This window comes from Pristiophorus japonicus, chromosome 6 (genome assembly GCF_044704955.1).
Source record: "Pristiophorus japonicus isolate sPriJap1 chromosome 6, sPriJap1.hap1, whole genome shotgun sequence".
NCBI lineage: Eukaryota > Metazoa > Chordata > Chondrichthyes > Pristiophoridae > Pristiophorus > Pristiophorus japonicus.
The window spans coordinates 184,985,743-185,008,692 of record NC_091982.1 but is presented as its reverse complement, the minus strand read 5'-3'; the positions used below and the strand labels follow the sequence as shown (position 1 = coordinate 185,008,692).

The 22,950-nt window shown below is 42.9% G+C and overlaps 1 protein-coding gene across 1 annotated transcript in view; it reads right to left on the bottom strand.

Moving 5' to 3' along the window:
• The window catches only part of LOC139266235 (probable cation-transporting ATPase 13A4), a 125,164-nt gene that overhangs the window by 6,978 nt on the left and 95,236 nt on the right, over positions 1-22,950 (bottom strand). The window contains exons 25-28 of the mRNA XM_070884064.1: positions 12,967-13,063; positions 11,749-11,821; positions 9,702-9,876; positions 6,672-6,880 (exon numbers count right to left, since the gene is read on the bottom strand). Of these exons, the coding sequence (XP_070740165.1) occupies positions 6,672-6,880; positions 9,702-9,876; positions 11,749-11,821; positions 12,967-13,063 (554 nt within the window). The remainder of the gene's footprint in view (positions 1-6,671; positions 6,881-9,701; positions 9,877-11,748; positions 11,822-12,966; positions 13,064-22,950) is intronic.

The window sequence follows — 22,950 nt, the reverse complement described above, 5'->3', positions numbered from 1 at the left end:
TCGTGATACCCTTGCTGGCTTTATCTTCTTATATTCAACATGATTATTCAAGTCAGGTTGTACAAGGGATAGCTTGGTCTTAAGACCTCTCTTCATCATTAGTTCAGCAGGTGAGACCCCGGTAAGCATGTGTGGTCTTGTCCTGTAACTAAGCAGTATGCATGATAGGCGGGTATGCAGTGACCCTTGGGTTACTCGCTTCATACTCTGCTTTATGATTTGGACAGCACATTTTACTTGCCCATTAGATGCAGGTGCGAACGGTGCTGACCTTACATGTTTGATACCATTGAGTTTCATGAACTCTTGAAACTCCTGACTGGTGAAGCACGATCCGTTGTCGCTAACAACAATGTCAGGCAGACCATGTGTCGCGAACATGACACTGAGATTCTCAATGGTAGCTGTGGATGTGCTGGATGACATGATTATACACTCGATTCACTTCGAGCATCCACCACAACTAAAAGCATCTTCCCCAGGAAGGGACCTGCAAAGTCTATGTGGATCCTGGACCATGGTTTGACCGCCACGACCACAGACTCAGTGACAATTCCGCTGGTGCTTTGCTGAGCTGCGTGCAAGTGTTGCACTGATACACACATGATTCCAGATCAGAGTCAATTCCCGGCCACCATACGCGAGACCTGGCGATGGCTTTCATCACTACAATGCCGGAATGTGTGCTGTGTAGCTCACGTACAAATATCTCTCCCTTTCTTGGGCATAACAACACGATTGCCCCACAGTACACAATCCAACTGAATAGACAGTTCGTCTTTGCGACGAATGTAAGGTTTGGTCTCCTCGCACATTTGCTTGGGTATGGCAGACCAATCACCTTTGAGGATGCAACTCTTCACCACCAATAAAATTGAGTCCTGGCTGGTCCAGGTCTTAACTTGTTGAGCCGAGACAGGGGTTCCTTCACTCTCAAAATCATCCATAACTGACAATAAATCCGCCAGTTGTGGCGTTTCCACCTCCGGTGTGGGCAACGGCAGACGGCTCAATGCATTGGCACAATTCTCGGTGCCAGGTCTATGGTGAATAACATAATCATAAGCGGATAATGTCAGTGTCCACCTCTGGATGCGGGATGAAGCATTGGTATTGATACCTTTGTTTTCAGAGAACAGAGAAATGAGTGGCTTGTGATCTGTCTCCAGTTCAAACCGAAGACCAAACAGGTACTGATGCATCTTTTTAACCCCATACACACAGGCTACACAGGCTAGTGCTTCTTTCTCTACCATGCTGTAGGTTCTTTCCGCTTTGGACAAACTTTTTGAAGCATACGCAACTGGTTGAAGTTTACCCGACTCATTAGCTTTTTGGAGTATGCAACCAATTCCATATGACGAAGCATTACAGGCCAATACTAAACATTTACATGGGTCATAATGTACCAGCAGCTTGTTAGAGCAAAGCAGATTAGTAGCTTTCTCAAAAGCTCTGTCTTGAGATGCACTCCACACCCAGTTGTCGCCTTTTCTTAGCAGCATGTGCAGTGGTTCTAATAAGGTGCTCAACTTAGGTAGGAAGTTACCGAAGTAGTTGAGTAGACCCAGGAACAAACACAGCTCCATCACTTTCTGCGGCTTGGGTGCATTCTTGATGACCTTGGTTTTCGCGTCCGTGGGCCTGATGGCGTCGGCAGCAATTTTCCTCTCCAGGAATTCGATCTCTGGTGCCATGAAGACGCACTTTGTACGTTTCAGTCTGTGTCCCACTTTGCCTAGACGATGTAGAACTCTTCCAGGTTGTTCAGATGTACCTCGGAGTCATGACCTGTGATCAGGATGTCATCTTGGAACACGACGATTCTGGGAACGGACTTCAGTAGACTCTCCATGTTCCTCTGAAATATTGCTGCGGCCGAGCAAATTCCAAAAGGACACCTGTGATAAATAAACAGTCCTTTATGCGTGTTAATGCACGTAAGTCTCTTCGACGTCACGACCAGCTCCTGTGATGTGTAGGCCGACGTCAAGTCCAGTTTGGTGAACGACTTCCCCCCGGCTAGCATTGTAAATAAGTCATCAGCCTTCGGTAATGGGTACTGATCCTGTTTCAAAATCCTATTGATCATAGCCTTGTAGTCTCCACAGATTCTGACTGTGCCATCACTTTTCAGCACAGGAACAATGGGGCTGGCCCATTCATTAAATTCAACTGGTGATATGGTCCCTTCACCTGGAGTCTGTCCAGTTCAATTTCAACCTTCTCCCTCATCATATACGGAACTGCCCGAGCTTTATGATGGATGGGTCTTGCATCCGTGTCCTGCACCTTGGCTCCCATGAAGTTGCCGATGCCTGGTTCGAACAGCGGGGCGAACTTGTTCAGTACTTGGGCACATGTATCTTTCTCCGACGACCTAAATGTCATTCCAATTGCATCTGATTTTTTCAAGCCAGTTCCTACCGAACAGCGTTGGGCCATTGCCTGGGACAATCCATAGCGGTAACTCGTGAACCATACCATCATATGACACTTTAATTGTGACACTGCCAATCAGAGCTTTGAGTTCTTTGGTTACATGCACAACTTGGCATTGAATGGACTCAGCCTGGGCCTCACAGCCTTAGTATCCCACAGCTTGTCGAATGCCCTCTGGCTCATTATCGATTGACTCGCCCCCAGTGTCCAGTTCCATCGATACCGGCACCCCATTAAAATTTCACGTTGATCATTATCGGTTTGCTCTTAGTTAAGAACGAGTACAGTCCATACACTTCCTCCTCTTGTATCTCGGATTCCGTATACGGATCCGTGCTAGTCTGACCATCATCCTCCATGTGGTGTGTCGCAGCACGCTTGCTCATCTGCGGATACTTGCGCTGGAGATGCCCCACTCAGACAACCTTTGCAACTATATTGCTTAAATCGGCACTGCTGGTGCCGGTGATTTCCCCCACAACGCCAACACGGAGAAATCGGATGCATTCCCGCTGGCGAACTTTGGGCAGCCACAGGTTTCGTGTATGCAGTTGGGTAGGCCCTGCCATGAGCCGCTCTGCCGAATCAATCATATTTACAGTACTTGCTGAGTTTCGATTTTTCACTGGTATCTGCTTTAGACTTCTATCCATTGTCGTGCATGACTGAGCGATCGTGATGGCCCTGTTCAAGTCCAACATCTCCACTGCCAGTATTTTACGCAGGATCACCTTGTGGTTACTGCCGATTACAAAGAAGTCCCGCAACATGTCTGCCAACACAGCTCCGAACTTACACGGTCCCGCTAGATGTCTCAGGTCGGCAATGAATTCTGCCACATTCTGGCCCTTTGAGCAAATGTGTGTGTAAAAATCTGTATCTCGAGATGATGATGCCTTCGTTTGGCTTAAGGTGGTCCTGTACCAGTGTACACAATTCTTCATAGGTCTTCTCTGTTGGACTCACAGGCAGGAGTAGATTCTTTATCAGACCATAAATTTTTGGACTGCAAACCGTGAGGAACACCGTCCGGTGCCGATCTGCGTCGTTTTCAGCTCTTTCAGAATTTGCTTAGACCACTAAGTCTGAAGGAAGTCGCATATGTGCTGGAGCGTAGCATCACTCTGTGATTCGGTTTTGAGTTCATCGCAGGAGACCAAGTTTCTGATGGACTGAGTGATGACCGACGTGACATATGTGTCATCATCTATGAATAAATCAGAGTCCAAAGTAGGTGTCGAGGGGCTGAGCATGTCAGCTACGTGGTTGTGACTGCCAGCGATGTATTGTACATCAAAGTTATACTGATGAAGGTGATCTGACCATTGGCTGATTCGTAGTGGTCTGTGCCAAGATCCAGTTGCAGCGAGTAGCGCGGTTAGTGTTTGGTGATCCGTACGGAGGGTAAATTTCCTGCCATAGAGATAGATGTGCCAGCATTCACATGCGCAGATGCAAGCAAGTGCTTCACCTTCCCCTGTAGATTACTTATGTTCGGCAGACGAGAGCGTGCGAGAGGCGAAGTCTACTGGGCATTCCAGGCCATCAATCTGTTTCAAGAGCACAGCATCCATGGCGGTGCCTGATGCATCCGTGGTAACGTAATGGCATTTGGATCAAAGTGCGCGAGGATAGGAGGGGATGTGATTTTCTCCTTAAGCGTGGTGAATGCCCGAGCCTGGGAATCTGTCCATTCCCAAGGAACGTCCTTGTGCAGCAACTTGCGAAGTGGTTCGGCAATATGCGCGTAGTGTGGGACAAACTTCAGTTAGAAGTTGCAAGTGCCGAGGAATGATGAAAGGTCTTTGACATTGGTAGCCTCCTGCATTCGCTGGATTGCGTCAGTGTTGTCAAGCGTTGCCTTGTGCTGTGAATCTGTAGCTCAAAGTTTATTTCTCCAGCAGCGAATGTACACTTATCGGCATTAAGTGTAATGTTATGTGCAGTAAGTCTAGCCATAATTGCGTGAAGTCGCTAATCATGTTCTTCCATGGACGACGATATCGTCAATCAGATTGAGCGCTCCCTCTATGCCTGCTAGCATAGTGGTGACAATCTTCTGAAATGCACTTGGTGCAGAGAATAGTCCGTGGGGTATGCGTCGATACTGATACAGACTGTCATGTGTAGTGAATGCCGTGAGCGGTTTGCTGTCCTCCGCTAGGGGTATTTGTAGGTAACTGCGGCACATGTCGAGTTTCGTAAAAACTATTGAGCCGTGGAATTCTGAAGACAGTCCGTCGATGGTAGAAAGAGGGTACTTGTCGAGGATGATGGCCTTGATGACCTCTTTCAGGTCGATGCATAGGCGGACCTCCCCATTTTTACGCCAAGCAATGACTAGGTTTGAGATCCAGGGTGAGGAGTCGATGCTCTCAATGATTCTGAGATTCGAGCCGCGTTAAATCTGCGGATACTTAGTCGCAAACCGCGAATGGGAGCCGGCGAAGTCGCTTTATAACCAGTTTGACGGAAGGGTCAAGACGGGGACAAAGGCAAAATTTTGTTGTTACTCCAAACCCTGTGAAGATTGAGGGATACTGCTTGTCAAAGTCCGCCGTGTACACAGGTGTGCCGATTGGGTCGTAAACTTTGAACCCAAGCTTCTCAAAATGGTCAACACCCATGAGGCTTCTTCCCTTCGTGACATGAAAGGAAAAGTTCTCCAATGTTATGTCTTTGTAATATATCGGGACAGATATGATCCCAAGTACCTCAATTTTGGAGTCGGAGTACGCCTGTAGAGTGGAAGTTGCAGGCTGCAGTTGATAGTGCGTGAAGTAGGTTTTGTACACAGTCTTGCTCAATATGGAGACTTTGGCTCCAAGGTCAATGAGGAGGCAGATGGGGGTGCCGTCAATGTTTACCTCACAATCCTTGAATTTTCCCGAACCGATGTGCGAAATGTCACTAACGGTGTAAACCATATTGCATCACTATCGGGGTTGTCCACATGTCGAATATGCTGTGATGAGTGACAGACACTAGCAAAGTGGTTCATTTTACCACATGCAGAGCATTTCTTCCCACGTGCAGGGCAGTTAGGACTCTTTGCTGAATGTGATTTGTCCCCACAGTTAAAGCAGTGGAAGTTAGGCCCGTGTTCTGTAGTGGGTGGCTTATTACTAGCCCTGGGTCTCTGCTGTGATTTCTACTTTGGATGAACGCCTTGCACATGGGCTGCAGCTGAAGTCTGCTGCACAGGGGAAGCAGGGGATCTGATTGCTTTTGAATCGGAAAGCGTTGATTCGATTTGGATGGCCAAATTAGTTGCTTTATCCAATGTCATTTTGTCATCCTCCATTAGCAAGCGTTCCCGAATGTGGGGAATCATTGTTTTCTCAATAATTTGATCCCTGATCATTTCCTCAGTGAGTGCTCCAAAGTTACACATAGCGGCCAGTTGAGTTAATGAAATGATATATTGCACGGCGGCGAGCTGGTGTTACGTTGTTGCAGTGATGTACGTAGAAAAGCTTTTTATCCATCTTGGCCACAGAATTGGAGGGTCCCCAGGTGTGGAAAGGAAAGGTGGGGGAGTAGGGAGGTTAACTTGATTCATCCTCATCACCAAATTATATTGTGTGCGTAAATAACAGACTAACTGAAACAGGAGAAATGTAACTTAACTGTATCCTTTATAGCAACTCCCAAAATGGTGTCCCAAAACCAGCATGAACCAGAATGTTTACAGCGACTGTGATTAGCTCCTGCAGGGTCCTAATGCCTGTCTAGTGAGCTGTAACAAACAAATAGAGTATGAACACAGCACTTCCAGCGGAGGTTGCTGGATAATGGTCAGAGATGGGAACATTTGTTAATTTTACTTTCCCTAGCCAAATGGCAGTGCAGCCAATTGTAGCACCTTATTATTTTCTCAGATGAGTTGGCTAACTGAGTACAGAGTTAGGATCAAACCTGAGAGTTTCCAAGTCTGTGCGGCTCACCTGTGCCACCATAAAGAGATAATCCAGAAGGACAGCTGTATTTGACACTTTCATTTGTATTTAGTGCACTCAGATGTGACTCAAAAATATAATAAATTGGCACATGAAATGTTCAATGAAATACAGTAATCTGGATTTTGATTGAAAACTCCCCTACACTAATGTTAGCTTCTGTGAGGAATCATTTAAAATCAATTATTAAAAACATGCATGTATATTTAACTGAAAATCATAATAGAAAATAATTTAATAGAAGCTAATGGAAATAACAAAGGTCCTTACAGTTCGTATAAATTGGTTTTCGATAGGGCTTTCCTTTGCAGAATACAATTGCTGTTGTTATACAGTTGAAAAGAGATAGCAAATACACAGTGGTATTCTCATAACTCTTATAGTTATCTTCATTTGGTGCCAGGGAGATGGAAATAGTGTTTGCTGTCTTGTTATATGTAGTTATATCACCACTGGTTAGGTTTGTTGGGTTACAAGCTCTGCAAAGAGAAATTATAAAATAATTTAAAATTCAATTATAAATACTGTAGTATCAATGATTGGACAAAGGATTTTTGGCAAATGCCAAAGTACCCCTACCTCTCTTCAAGGTCCCTTTTACAACAACAACAACTTGTATTTATATAGCCATCGGAGGTAGATAGAAAAAGCAGCAGGAGCAGACTTAATTTATCCTAGAATACTCAAAGAAATGGCAGAGGTCTTGTGTGACATCTTGGTATATATTTTCAATAGTGCAACAAGAGCAGGGTTAGTGTCAGAAGAACACCTCGTCCCATTATTCAAAAAGGCATTAAAATCAATTCTTGGTTAAAGAAAACTCCGACAAGGTGTAAAATGGGCTGCCGATTCGTTATCACCCGTTTTTTGCAAAGGGTTGCAGTTGAACTTACCCCCAATGAATCTAACCTCTATGGTGGGGAAGTTAGTGGAAACTATCATTACAGATGGTATAAATGAACATTTAGAAGATAGAGGAGTTATAAGGGATACAGCTTCAGAAAGCAGAGATCACATTTCACAAATCAGACTGAATTTTTTGAAGCAGTGACAAGAATGATGATTTAAGGAGACCAAGCAAATATTGTATTTCCAAGAGGCTTTTGATAACATGCCACATGAGGCATTGTGTGAAAATAATATATCTCACGGTGTGGGAAATGGAATGGGAAGATTCTTAACAAAAATGGCTAAGGGTCCATAAAAAGGCAGGCTTTTAATGGGTAATTCCCAGTGGGATCCAGTAATGAATGAGGTGCTCGAGTGTTCAGTCCCCTTCTGTTCATTATATTCTTTAATGATCTGGAGGAGGACATAAGCAGTACAGTAACTACATTTTCAGATGACACCAAATTGCATGGCAATCACTAGAAGAGGAAAATAGTTTGAAAGTGGATATGGATAGATTTCGGAAGTCTGGCAAATGTCCTTCAGTGTAGACAAGTGGTAAATTATACATTTAGATACTCATATAACAAGGGCATGGAATGTATCGTGAATGGGTGTTAATTAAAGATAAATGAGAGGGAGAAAAAATTTGGAGTGATCATTGGTGCTCCCTCAAGCATCAAGCTCAATGTGAGGAGGTTGTAGCCAAAGCAAACAGGGCTGTTTTGTCTGGCCAATTCATTACAAACCAGGATCATAATAATATGGTTATTGAAGACTTTGGTATGACCCCATTTGGATTCCTGTCCTTTCACCTTAGGAAGGACAATAGGATTCTGGAGAAATTGCTGTGAGGGCAGCAAGGATGATTCTTGGCCTGAGAGCATTGATCTATAAAGCTGGACTTGATGCTTTGTGTTTGTACTCATTGGAAAGACAGAAACTTAAGAGGGTAAGAGTCAATTATTCTGGAAAATAATGTGTGAATCCAGGTTCTCCTGGAGATTTCTTGATCACTCATGTGGGGTTGGAAAGGATTTTTTTTAACAAAGAACTCCTGAATAAGCTACAGGACTCTTTTTTGCCTCTTCCAGGAAGGGGAAAGGGATGGCTGATGCATGGTCATGAAATCAGCTGCTAGCCATTTCTTGTCCTGTATACATAAACAATGAGAAAAGTGAACCATGCAAAAGGAATATTGATGGAGAAGCTTTCAAAAAGCATTTGGGACTGAAGTAAAAGAATGTTGTACTATAAAAGCAAGTTAGGAGGTGAAATTCAGCAATAGCACAAAGCAGACTAAAACAAATCTACAGCCCGTTTTACATCCTGTTCGATTGACATTAATGGAAAAAAAATCCAGCGGGGTAGAAAGTGGGCTGCTGATTCGTTATTGCCCATTTTGCACTACTGCCAAAGACCAATTTCACCCTCACTGAGTTATCCACATTTATTCGCGCAGAATTTTTCCTCCATTGATTAAGAACTGATGGGAAATGTGAGGAATTTCAGCCTAAGTCACAACTGTAAATAAGAAATCCATCTAAAATTATCAGAAAGCTTAATCGGATTCCTTCATATCCAATTGATTAAAATGTTGATTTTTTTCTTCCTTTGCTGGAAATTACATTTAATTTTGATTTTATACTGTAATGCGATTAATCATGTAATCTAATGATAATGCAATCTTTTATTATACCTCTAGAGCAATATGAAAATATAATAGTCTCAAAATGCAATGCACTGAAACAGTGGATTGTCATACAACTTATTTTATCAAATGTAAAAGTACCAAAAATATTAGGGGCTCCTGAAGTAGTAAAGACGTAGGAAAGGCTGTTAAACTTGTGTAGAATTTAGAATGATAATGTGAGATTTGCTAAAAGCTCATAAAGAGCTAAGACCACACTTTGAGTGCAGTGAACAGTTCTGGTCTCCATATTATAAAAAAACTAGAGCATTGGAGATGGCACAAAAAGAACTGAGACGTTATCAGAAAGGATTGAACAGTCTGGGGCTGAGGGGTGACCTGATAGAAGTCTTTAAAAGGGTTTGCTAGGGTAGCAGTAGAGAATATATTTCTACTTGCAGATGAGACTAGAACTAGAGGCCATAAATATAAGACAGTCACCAATAAATCCAATAAGGAATTCAGGAGAAACTTCATTACCCAGGCAGTGGTTAGAATTTGGAACACGCTAAGAGTAATTGAGGCGAATAGCATAGATACATTTAAAGGGAAGCTAGATAAGCACATAAGGGAGAAAGGAATAGAAGGATAGATTGATGGGGTTCGATGAAGAAGGGTGGGAGGAGGCTCTTGTGGAGCATAAACACCAGCATTGATCTTTTGGGCCTAATGGCCTATTTCTGTGCTGTAAATACTTTGGAATACTTTTTAATATATTGTACCTGTATATATCTGTGGGTGTGTACCAAGGTTGTTGCTGAACCATGACAAATCCAAACACATGTAGAACCAGGCTAAGAATGACATTGAGAATAACTGACAGCAGCAAAGGTGGAGAGATAAGCTGGCCAGGGGGTCGATGTGGATCCAGCTGTGGTTGTGCATGATTAAAGCTCACTGAAATACAATAAAGATTTGAGTTGGGCTAAAAATCTCCTATCAGCTGATTTACACAAATATCTTGGATTTGCTAAAAAGCACAAAAACCAAATCACAATTTAAAAAAAATATACAATGTAAAATGAAACAGCATCACCATGACAACACTGATGGGAAGAGCAGTTTCTATAAAAAATAACATATCTAAGACTGAGTCACAAGACTGCAAAATATTCAATGGGTCGCAACAATTTTAAACTGAAAGAGGGAGCGATCATCATCAGAGTACAATACATTCTTGAATACTCTCCCACACATCTTATGACTCATAATACAAACAAATCAAATTTGTTATTTTATGAGCTTTCCAGTTTGAACATATTCCACTATCACTCCCATATTGGAGTAAACCTTTAGCTTAGTGGTAGCATTCTTACCTCGGAGTCTGAAAGTGTATGGATCAAACCCTATCCAGACATTCCTGGTAAGGAGCTCTGAATTCTGGATTGATCCAGTGGGATACCCACGTCTGGTGGCCCCTCTCATCACAATGGGTTGTGGAAGCCCATAAAACTCTCGCGCTCTGTGGGACTAACCACCCTTTTAGCTGGTATAAAGATGGGTATGGCCATGGAAGGAGCGTTCACATGATGGCCAATCAGACTGATCATCTACTACTTCACACTATCCTCCAAGAGAAGAGTGTGAAGATATGAAACAATAACTGCCTCATTCCCTACTATTGTTAACTTCATAGTTTCTAAGTTTGCTTTGAGGTTTTGAACATCATAACAGGAAGTATTTTTAATAATATTTGGACAACATTTCTATTAGCGCTAGCTGATGGGAAGAATGGAGTTTTCTAAAAAAATAATGCATTGTTTTCTGTAAGTTTGTAATCGTCCTGCATATATTACATACTAATCATATCGTATTATGATTACTGCAGTACAACTTTATGATTTTTAAATCAATAACTTGAAGCTAGTTGATTTAATAATGAACATGCTGTTAAAATCATTGGGCCCCAATTTGCATAGTAAAGCTGCCTAATGTCTGTTTTAGGTGAGCAGACTGCCTGAATATGGCCTCAAGTGGGCTTTGGGTATCAATGGGGTGGTTGAGGTGCTTTTCTGTGAGTACTGAGAGTTGAATATCTGCCTCGATCAGTGCAATCGGGCAACATTTTAAAACATAATTTAAAAAAAAGATATCTTTAAAAAATATTTTGTGACATATTTAAGAGTGGTAACTTGGTGAAATTTGATTAATACAGCTGAAAATAGGTTTAATCTAAAAAAATAAGCATTTTAAAATCACACTGTCAAATTACCATCTGTGAGTAACTCGATTTTAAATTACTTAAAATAATTTTAAAAAAATATACAAAACTATTTTCTAGTTAGATTGGGTATAGTGGTCAGTTCTTTAGTACATTTAAAAAAAATTCAAAACCTTTCAAAATATTCTTGAGCCCAAAAGATCCAGCTTAATTTTTGAAGCCACCTCGAAGGCTTACATACCAGTGAAATTAGCGAATAATTGGTGATAATTGAGGGTGTGACGTGCTTTGTGGACAGGGCTTGCTTCTAGCGCAATGCTTTTAAAACTAACGCAAAGGATCGCGTAAACTCAATTTGTGCTGAGCGCAATTTTATGCTTAAAATTCCATGATCTTTTGCACTGGTTATGGCTATATCGGGGGAATTGTGCCAAAAAGCCATTGCAATCAAGCGGAAACTCCAACTAAATTGTTTACTCAGCTGTTACAGAAGTATTTTAGATTTCTCATTAGTTCAGGATACAAGTCTTTACAAATTATTCCAAAACCCAAGAAAACATTGACATCAGCTAAATGATTTATTAGGACACAGCGATATGAATACTTACTCGTAATACCAATAACTGTTGTAATAGCCAGATCCTCAAACAAAAACTGATAATTCCCAAAAGTATTTGCTTCCTAAATTTAAAAAAATAGTTTGTATTGATACATTGAATAGAAATAACTTGTCAATTCATAGTTAATGCTAGAAGAGTGTCTGTAAACTCTGCATTTGCTAAAATAGTTGCCAGTGTGGGGAAAGAAAACTGTCAGGGCAGTATTGAAGTGAAAGTAACACAAATTATACTTTCTACATTACATTAACCCTGCAGATCACAAGTTTCCTTTTAATTGGTAAAATACCTTAATTTAATTGAAGTTTTTATAAAATGCTTTGTAAAATAGTTGGGGTTGTGAAATTGTAAAGGATCGGTATGGGTTCCCTAAGGGCTTAATTTGCATATTTGCATCATGTTGCATGAACTTTGTAGACTAGGAGGGCCCTTGGTTCAATTCTTGGGATGTACTTAGTTAACTAATTTCAGCTGGGATGGCCAATCAAGTTGGTCTCAATATTCTTGGCTGGAGAAGGAAAAGTCAGGCAAGGATTCAACTCTTGATCAGTACCCAATTAACCCCGATTACAAAATGTGGATATGTGGATATGAGATAAGAACAGGATTGGACTTAGCTTTGATTTAATAACCTGTTCAGATTCAATCTCGGGGCTCATACGTAAAGACTGGGCAGTTTGGCAATATAATACAGACTGACAACATCCAATGGAACCGTAACACGAGTCAACTTCAAATGCGGAAAGAAAGAAAAATAAAGGAAATAGATAACAAAGTGATCTTTGAGAAGTTTGAAAATTTATGAAACTTGTTTTGTGAAACACATGCATTTTAATAAATAGATTCCCGATTAGAAATAATACAATTTAGAAATTTTAACATAAATCAGAGTCAATGTGAAATAGTTTTAAATAAATGGATTCAGACTTTCTTGGTTTATATTTGTTTTTAGTAGCAAGCATCAAACTTTTGAATTCATGGTGAGTTTTAGAGCAGGATTCAGAACAATCAATTTATCTTTCCTTAATTCCATTTTTTCAAATCTGAATGGATTTGATGTACTTTACAAATGGTGCTCTGAATTTTAACCAAGGTCTTTTGAATCCACAAAATTACATGAATATATATAATTTGGCTGAGTGAAGTTAAAATGTGAACATTTTCCCATTTCTTTTTCAACAAAAATAATTTTGAAAAAATTACTCATACCCAGTACAGACACAAAACCCCAAGATACTGGATCATGCTGTAGAGAGCCATATACTTAAATATGCAAAATGAGGTGACCAGTGCTGCCCTTCCCTCCCTGTTGGGAAAAAAAAACAATATAAAGACATTTATCACTAAGTTGCTTAAAAAAACATTGTATGTGTCTAATGAGTCCCGTTACCAATCCTCCTTGCCTGAGCTGAACCCCCCCTCCCTCCCCACCATTACCACGGATAGTCAGTGATCATGTGATCCTTCAGTATGTTATAGTACTGAACGCTATAAGATGCTTATTGTCTGCATTAGCGAGTACTATGTAATGAACTTCCATTGTATCATAGCCCAAGGAGGCATGTAAACACTGCTAAATTCAACATAAGCACTGTACACTAACTAAAAGTTTAAATTTGGGTAGCCTTGATTGAAAAAATAGCCATTTCATTGTAAGGCTTAGATTCACTGTTGAAAATTTTTTTAAAAGGGATGTATTTTTAAAGCAGAGTGATGAATAATACATGAATATGCAAGGAAGATGGTGTTCTATGGCTAGATCCTGGATTATTTACGGTACCTTAACATACCTTTTGGGTCTAGTGAAGTAATGACAAATACTGTGTACAGTACTGTGTACATGACAGATACAATTTTGAAGGAGCTATTTATAATTAGTAGATTAAAATCAGTAGAATTTTAAGCCTAGAAATTACTTTTGGCATAAAGACTTAAACCTGTGTTAATACAAGGGAATGTGATAATAAAATTGAGAAATTACATAAAGCATGTTTGCTGAACGCTGAACCTCCCACCCACCAAATTTCTATGTGAATAGGTTTCAATACAGGCATAAGTGCAATTAAGACTATTCATGCTGACCTAACTGCTAGTTATCTGGGGGACAGAGTATTGTGCAGAGCTTCCTCAATGCATGTGCAATGCATTTTTGCTATCCATACAAATGACTTTTGGAGTTGAGTCAATATTTCTGTAGTGGAGATTCATCAAGGAGCAGTTGATTTTGAGAATTTTTTCTAATCAACATTTTTCTACAAACACGGTTCAATGGGGATTGCATTCAGTGCTCCTCGAACACTTGACTTAACTGAGAAAGATAAGCAGTAGCAGGAATGGGATGGCAGAGAAGTAAGATGACATCAAAGGGACAATGTCCAGACCACTGCTATCACACAGCATATCATATAGCACAGAAGGAAGCCATCCAGCCCATCATGCCTGTGCCAGCTCTTTGAAAGAGGTACGCAGTCAGTCCCACTCCCCTGCCCTTTCTCCATAGCCATGTTAATTTTTCGCCTTCAAGTATTTATCCAATTCCCTTTTGAAAGTTATTATTGAATCTGCTTCTGCCACCCTTTCAGGCAGTGCATTCTAGATTATAACAACTTGCTGCATAAAAAGATTTTTCCTCCTCTATCCTATGGTTCTTTTGACAATTACCTTGAATCTGTGTCCTCTGGTTACCAACCCTCTGCCACTGGAAACAGTTTCTCCTTATTTACTCTATCAAAACCCTTCATGATTTTGAACACCTATTAAATCTCCCCTTAATTTTCTTTGCTATACCATCCATTCGATTTACTGGCCCATTAACAGCTATCTGGGTTGACTGAAGAACAGTGCATGAGGAAACTAAGGTTTAGCAGGGAAGCACTGACTGAGCTGTGCATCTCCAGACAACATATGCAATCTGGATGGCACATTCAGTGACTGTCAAGGTCACTACGGCTCTCAATCTTCCAGCACTTTTCAGACTAGCTTGCAGGAGTTCTTCAGGGCAGTATCCGAGCCCTCGTCTTCAGCTACTTCATCAATAACCTTCCTTCCACCATGAGGTCAGAAGTGGGGATGTTCATTGATGACTGCACAATGTTTAATTCTATTCGCAACTCCTCAGATAATGAAGCAGTCCGTGCCTGCATGCAGCAAAACCTGGACAATATTCAGACTTGGGGCTGATAAGTGGCAAGTAACATTTGGGCCACACAAGTAACAGGCAATGATCAATTCCAATAAGAGAGCATCTAACCACGTCCCCTTGACATTCAACGGCATTATCATAGTCAAATCCCATACCAACAACATTCTGGAGGTCACCATTGACCAGAAACTTAACTGGACCAGCCACATAAATACTGTGGCTACAAGAGCAGGTCAGAGGCTAGGTGTACTGCGGCGAGTGTCTCGCCTCTTGACTCCCCAAAGCCTTTCCACTATCTACAAGCCACAAGTCAGGAGTGTGATGAAATACTCTTCACTTGCCTGGATGAGTGCAGTTCCAACAACACTCAAGAAGCTCAACATCATCCAGGACAAAGCAACCTGCTTAATTGGCACCTCATCCACCATCTTAAACAGTCACTCCCTCCACCACCAATGCACGGTGGTTGCAGTGTGTACCATCTACAACTTGCACTGCAGCAACTCGCCAAGGCTTCTTCCACAGCATCTCCCACTACCACTTAGATGGACAAGGGCAACAGATGCATGGGAACAGCACCACCTCAAAGTTCCCCTCCAAGTCACACACAATCCTGACCTGGAAATATATCGCCGTTCTTTCATCGTCGCTGGGTCAAAATCCTGGAACTTCCTCCCTAACAGCACTGTGGGAGTATCTTCACCACATGAACTGTAGCGTTTCAAGGAGGCAGCTCATCATTACCGTCTCAAGGCCAATTAGGGATGGACAATAAATGCTGACTTTGCCAGCAATGTCTACATCCCTTGAATGAATAAAAAAATGTATTTGTAATGTCACCCAGTTCACTACATAGAATTGCATCAAAAGGGTGGCTGGTGCTACAGGTGTGAGAGCCAAAATCTTCCAAACATTCACCACTGTGCAGCTGCAGCAGTGTGAGAAGATTGTACAATTCTATCACATTGCTGGCCCTCCACAAGTATAAGGGGTGATTGATTGCACCAATGCTGCCTTTGAGCTTTTTCCAATGAAGTTCCCAAAAGAGAAAGTGTTCTATGATCTTGGTACTCTGCTGATTTGTGACCACCAGAACAGAACCATACAGGGCAATGTCCAATTCTTTGGCAGTTCCTGTGATGCCATTATTTTACATCAATCAATTGCGCCATCCTTAATTGCAGGTGAGGAGAGACTGGAAAAATACCTACTGGGAGAACAAAGCTGCTTTTTTTAAACCTTTGTTGAATGAAGCAACCACATTGCGAATCTTAATGAAGATATAACAAGGCCCATGCAGCCACTAGAATCATTATTGAGTATGGCACTAACACTCTGAAGCAATTCTTCAGAAGGCAGCACAGATCAGGGACTACAGGTTCGTAGGGCCTCCAGGATCACTAACGGGATATACATGCTCCACAACTTTGCTGTTTAAAAAGGCATAACCATTAAAGAAGAAAAACAGAATGCAAAAGACAGTACAGCACAGGAAAAAGACAGCGACAATCTCGAAGCACCCATGTACACTTGAAGACTGATGTACCAGGCACTAATAAATGATACATTTGGATAATTGTCAGAGCTCTATCCACAAGGAGCCCTCCTATCCACATGTAGCAAATAAATTGTCCAACACAGCTTCACACAATGTTGTCATCAACATTTCCTGTGTCTTAGGTGCCTTCACATGTCTGGGGGTCCCCTGTAATACTCCCCAGCCAGAATCTCATGATTCACTGTGCATCATCATCATAGGCAGTCCCTCGGAATCGAGGAAGACTTGCTTCCACTCTTAGCATGAGTTCTTAGGTGACTGGACAGTCCAATATAAGAACCACAGTCTCTATCACAGGTGGAACAGACAGTGGTTGAAGGAAAGGGTGGATGGGGATTCTGGCTTGCCGCACGCTCCTTCCGCTGCCTGCGCTTGATTTCTGCATGCTCTCGGCAATAAGACTCAAGGAGCTCAGCGCTCTCCCAATGCACTTCCTCCATTAAGGGTGGTCTTTGGCCAGGGACTCCCAGGTGTCAGTGGGGATGTTAATCAGGGAGGCTTTGAGGGTGTCCTTGTAAGGTTTCCACTGCCCACCTTTGGCTCGTTTGCCGTGGACGAGTTCAGAGTAGAGCGCTTGCTTTGGGAGTCACGTGTTTGGCATGCGAACTATGTGGCCTGCCCAGCAGAGCTGATCAAATGTGGTCAGTGCTTCAATGCTGGAGATGTTGCCTGGACGAGGATGCTAATGTTGATGTGTCTGTCCTGCCAGGGGATTTGTAGGATCTTGCAGAGACATCGTTGGTGGTATTTCTCCAGTGACTTGAGGCGTCTACTGTACATGGTCCACGTCTCTAAGCCATACAGGAGGGTGGGTATTATTACGGCCCTGTAGACCATGAGCTGTGCATCCCTCATAACATAACACAACAGAGAAGACTGGAATTGCAGGAGGTAAAAGGACAATAGGAGTCCTCATTTGATGAGGAAGGGAGTGAAGACCACGCTGAAGGACATGAAGAAGGGAATGAGGAATACCTAGTGGCCCGAGAAGCAACGTATGCACTGATAGCTCAGCACTTCCGCTAAATACTTTTCCGACTCTCAGTTTCACTGAGACCTCCCCTTGCACTCACAGTCCTGCATTTTGTAACCTTAAAATCATTCAGCCAACTTTCACATCAAGAACTATGGCCCCGCTTCACGATCTGGCGGATCCGTAGGAACTGATTCTCTTTTAAATCCATGTAATATTTCCAGTTTTTCATGAATTCACTTTCACATCAAGGCAGACTTATAACTTGCACTGCAAACACTGGGGAGACAAAAGTGCCAAAGGTTCACACCCTCTTGTTACAGTATGAACTTTCAAGGTTATTTGCAACATAAAGCTGTGTTGCAAATTGGCCTGTTTAACAAAAACAAAAGCACCCTATTTTTGATGTGATATTTGATGAGCCACATATAAGGGGTAGATTTCCAACTTGCTGCCCAAGCATAAAATGGACATTGTGGATCAGATGGAAATGAAGCAACTCATATAACAAGCAGTGACACCAGTTTTATGTCAAGGCAGCAAGTTAAAAATCTACCTCATAGATTATACAATGGCCTGGATTTTGCAGTAAGAATAATAGTGAAGCTAACAGTGCTCACCATTATTAAGAAGTAAATCGGACTGTAGTTAAAATGCAGAAATCAGGAAGTTGCTCTCCGAGTTGTCCTGCTCCTCCATATGCTTTGCTACAAAGGTACCTCACCAAGAGATTTGGCATTCAAATACATGCAACACCATGAGATTGCAGTACTTACTGCACTAGGTACCCACTAAACATGCCAGAAAAAGTTAGGGTTTGTCCATTGACATGTAAGTGAATTTTTAACAGTGTGATAAGTCTTAATTACTATCAAACAACCTCTCTGGCACTGAGAATTTTCTTTTACAAGTGGGGAGTCTCATTCCTTCAGATTTTAATTACTGTTGGAGATTTATTTTTAATTTAAAAATTAAATTACTTTTTTTACATTTTCTTTCTGGCTTTTTTATCTCTCTCTCTCTCAACCTCATCTTTTTTCCCCTCTCTTTATTTTGCTTTCTGTATCTGATTTTACATTAAATTAACTATTGTAACTTACACTTCCTGGTTTAGATTCTGTGTGTCTCAGTAAGAATTCTTCAATCTGATTGGTTAAGGAGATATATCATTGCATTCCCTGTTCACTCTTGGCCCCAGCTCCACTGCAGAAGGTACCTCGCTGTTTCAGCTTTCTAATTACTGCAAATTGCAGTGTAAAAGCCCACAGAGAGCAAGTGCAATGAATGGCGACGCTGTATGCCACTGACTGTAAAAACCAGGTGAATATCAGACATAACATAAAAACATAAGAAATAGGAGCAGAAGTAGGCCATTTGATCCCTCGAGCCTGCTCCGCCATTTAATAAGATCATGACTGATCTGATCATGGACTCAGCTCCACTTCCCTGCCCGCTCCCCATAACCCTTTATTCCCTTATCGCTCAAAAATCTATCTCCGCCTTCAATATATTCAGTGACCCAGCCTCCACAGCTCTCTGAAGCAGAGAATTCCACAGATTTACAACCCTCTGAGAGAAGAAATGTCTTCTCATCTCAGTTTTAAATGGGCGGCCCCTTATTCTGAGACTATGCCCCCGAGTTTTAGTTTCCCCTATGAGTGGAAATATCCTCACTGCATCCACCTTGTTGAGCCTCCTCGTTATCTTAAAAGTTTCGATAAGATCACCTCTCATTCTTCTGAACTCCAATGAGTATAGGCCCAACCTACTCAACCTATCTTCATAAGTCAACCCCCTCATCTCTGGAATCAAACTAGTGAACCTTCTCTGAACAGCCTCTAATGCAAGTATATCCTTCCTTAAATACGGAAAGCAAAACTGTACGCAGTACTCCAGGTGTGGCCACACCAATAACCTGTACAGTTGTAGCAGGACTTCTCTGCATCGATACTCTATCCCCCTTGCAATAAAGGCCAACATTCCATTTGCCTTCCTGATTACTTGCTGTGCCTGCATACTAACTTTTAGTGTTTCATGCACAAGGACCCCCAGGTCCCTCTGTACTGCAGCACTTTGCAATTTTTCTCCATTTAAATTATATATGTTTTTCTATTTTTTTCTGCCAAAGTGGATAACCTCACATTTTCCCACATTGAACGAACTCTGCCAAATTTTTGCCCATTCACTTAGCCTGTCTCTTTCCCTTTGCAGATTTTTTGTGTCCTCCTCACAATTTGTTTTCCCACCCATTTTTGTATTATCAGCAAACTTGGTCCCTTCATCCAAGTCATCAATATAGATTGTAAATAGTTGAGGCCCCAGCACCGATCCCTGTGGCACATCATTAGTTACTGTTTGCCAACCAGAATATGACCCGTTTATCCCGACCCTCTGTTTTCTGTTAGTCAATCCTCTATCCAAGCTAATATATTACCCCTAAACCAGTGAACTTTTATCTTCTGCAGTAACCTTTTATGTGGCATCTTATCGAATGCCTTCTAGAAATCCAAATACATCATATCCACTGGTTCCCCTCATCCACCCTGCTCATTACTATTATATTCCTAACACAGATGAGGCTGCACACAGAGAGGTTAAAGTAACAGTGACCTCAGTCTTTAAGAAGACACTCCAGAGTGAGGAACAGGCCTTAGGGGCTGGCTTTTATACAGTGCTCCCAAGGGATGCTGGGATCCCTTGGGACTTCAGGTGATGAGCTCCCTGGTGGCGGAACATGAGAGTGTATGCTTAACAGATACACAACATCACTCCCCTCGTAAAGTCAAAGTGAAAACTATTTACAAGGTGAGGCGGTCGGGAGCCTTTCTTTCCCTGGTGGACCGCCTCGGTACAAATGTCTGTTCTGGTGTGTTGGCTGTGCCCTCGCTGGGCTGGCATGTTGTTGGCCCTGCAGGGCTGCTAGGTGAGCCTGGCCTTGCTGGGCTGTTGGGCATGATGGATTTGATTTCCTGGTCCAGCTTGGTATCGTTGATCCTTTGGGTGTGTGGGCTTGAAAAAGGTGGTGTCTGCTGTGGGTTGTTCAGGGCAGTCTGTGAACTGCAGCCTCATTTGGTCCAGGTGCTTTCTGCAAATTTTTCCATTGTACAGTTTGACTACAAACACCCTATTACCTTCTTTAGCTATCACCGTGCCCGCGATCCACTTGGAACCATGTCCATAGTTTAGCACATACATAGGATATTTCAGATCAATTTCCCGTGACACAGTGGCGTGACCATCTTTACATTTTGTTGCTGCCGCCTGCTCTCTACCTGATCATGCAGGTTGGGGTGAACTGGCGAGAGTCTGGTTTTAAGTGTCCTTTTCATGAGTAACTCAGCCGGGGGCACCCCTGTGAGTGAGTGGGGTCTCGTGCGGTAGCTGAGCAGTACTCGGGACAGGCAGGTTTAGAGTGAGCCTTCTGTGACTCGTTTAAGGCTCTGTTTGATTGTTTGTACTGCCCGCTCCGCCTGCCCATTGGAGGCTGGTTTAAACGGGGCCGAGGTGACATGTTTGATCCCATTGCGGGTCATGAATTCTTTAAATTCGGCACTGGTGAAACATGGCCCGTTGTCACTGACCAGTGTGTCAGGCAGGCCGTGGATGGCAAACATGGCCTTCAGGCTTTCAATGCTGGTGGTGGCGGTGCTTCCCGACATTATTTTACATTCAATCCATTTTGAAAAAGCATCCACCACCACCAGAAACATTTTACCGAGAAACGGGCCCGCGTAGTCGACTTGGATCCTCGACCATGGTCTGGAGGGCCAAGACCACAAACTTACTGGTGCCTCTCTGGACGCGTTGTTCAACTGAGCACATACGCTGCATTGCCGTACACAGGACTCTAAGTCAGAGTCGATACCGGGCCACCACACGTGGGATCTGGCTATCGCTTTCATCATTACTATGTGCTGTGGAGATCCGAGATGAATGTCTCCCTGCCTTTTTTTGGTCGCACTACGTGGTTACCCCACAACAGGCAGTCTGCCTGAATGGACAGCTTGTCATTTCGCCGCTGGAACGGCTTGATTGACTCTTGCATTTCAACAGGGATGCTGGCCCAGCTTCCATGCAGTACACAGTTTTTTTACTAGGGACAGCAGAGGATCTTGTCTAGTCCAAGTCCTAATCTGACGGGCCATGACAGGTGATTTATCATTTTCAAACGTGTCCATGACCATCAACAAGTCTGCGGGCTGCGCCACCATCAACAAGTTTGCAGGCTGCGCCATTTCCACCCCCGTGGTGGGCAATGGTAGCCGACTGAGAGCATCCGCACAGTTCTCGGTGCCTGGCCTTTGGCAGATAGTACAGTTATACGCTGATAGCGCGAGTGCCCACCTTTGTATGTGGGCTGAGGCATTAGTATTTATCCCCTTGTTTTCAGCGAACAGTGATGTGAGGGGCTTGTGATTGGTTTCCAGCTCAAATTTGAGGCCAAGCAGGTACTGATGCATTTTCTTTACCCAGAACACACATGCTAATGCCTCTTTCTCAATCATGCTGTAGGCCCTCTCGGCCTTAGACAAGCTCCTGGAGGCATAGGCGGCAGGTTGCAACTTCCCCGCAACGTTAGCTTGTTGTAATACACACCCGACTCTGGACGATGATGCGTCACATGCTAGCACAATTCTTTTACACGGGTTATACAATACAAGCAGCTTGTTGGAACATAAAATGTTTCTGGCTTTCTCAAAAGCAATTACTTCATTTTTTTCCCCATACCCAGTTCTCATCTTTGCGCAATAACACATATAGGGACTCTAACAGGGTGCTTAACCCCGGTAGGAAGTTACCAAAATAGTTGATGAGTCTCAGGAACGACCGCAGCTCCGTGACGTTCTGTGGCCTGGGCGCATTCCTGATAGCCTCTGTCTTGGTGTCTGTGGGCCGAATGCCATCCGCAGCAATCTTTCTCCCCAAAAACTCCACTTCTGTTGCCATGAAGACACATTTCAACCTCTTCAGCCACAGCCTGACTCGATCCAGTCGCTGGAGGACCACCTCCAGGTTTTGTAGGTGCTCGGCTGTGTCCTGACCCGTGACCAATATGTCGTCCTGAAAGACCATCGTGTGTGGTACCGACTTGAGTAGGCTCTCCATGTTTCTCTAGAAGATCGCTGCAGCTGACCAAATTCCAAACGGGCATGTGTTGTACATGAACAGTCCCTTGTGTGTGTTGATGCAGGAGAGGCCCTTTGAAGACTCCTCCAGCTTCTGCGTCATGTAGGCCGAAGTCAGGTCGAGCTTGGTGAATGTCTTGCCTCCTGCCAGCGTCGCAAATAGGTCGTCTGCCTTAGGTAGCGGGTATTGGTCCTGTAGCAAGAAACGATTAATAGTTACTTTATAATCGCCGCAAATCCTGACTGTGCCATCACTTTTGAGTACTGGAACAATCGGGCTGGCCCACTCGCTGAATTCCACTGGGGAGATGATGCCCTTGCATTGCAGCCTGTCCAGCTCGATTTCCTTCTCACCCTAATCATGTGAGGTACCGCTCGCGCCTTGTGGTGAATG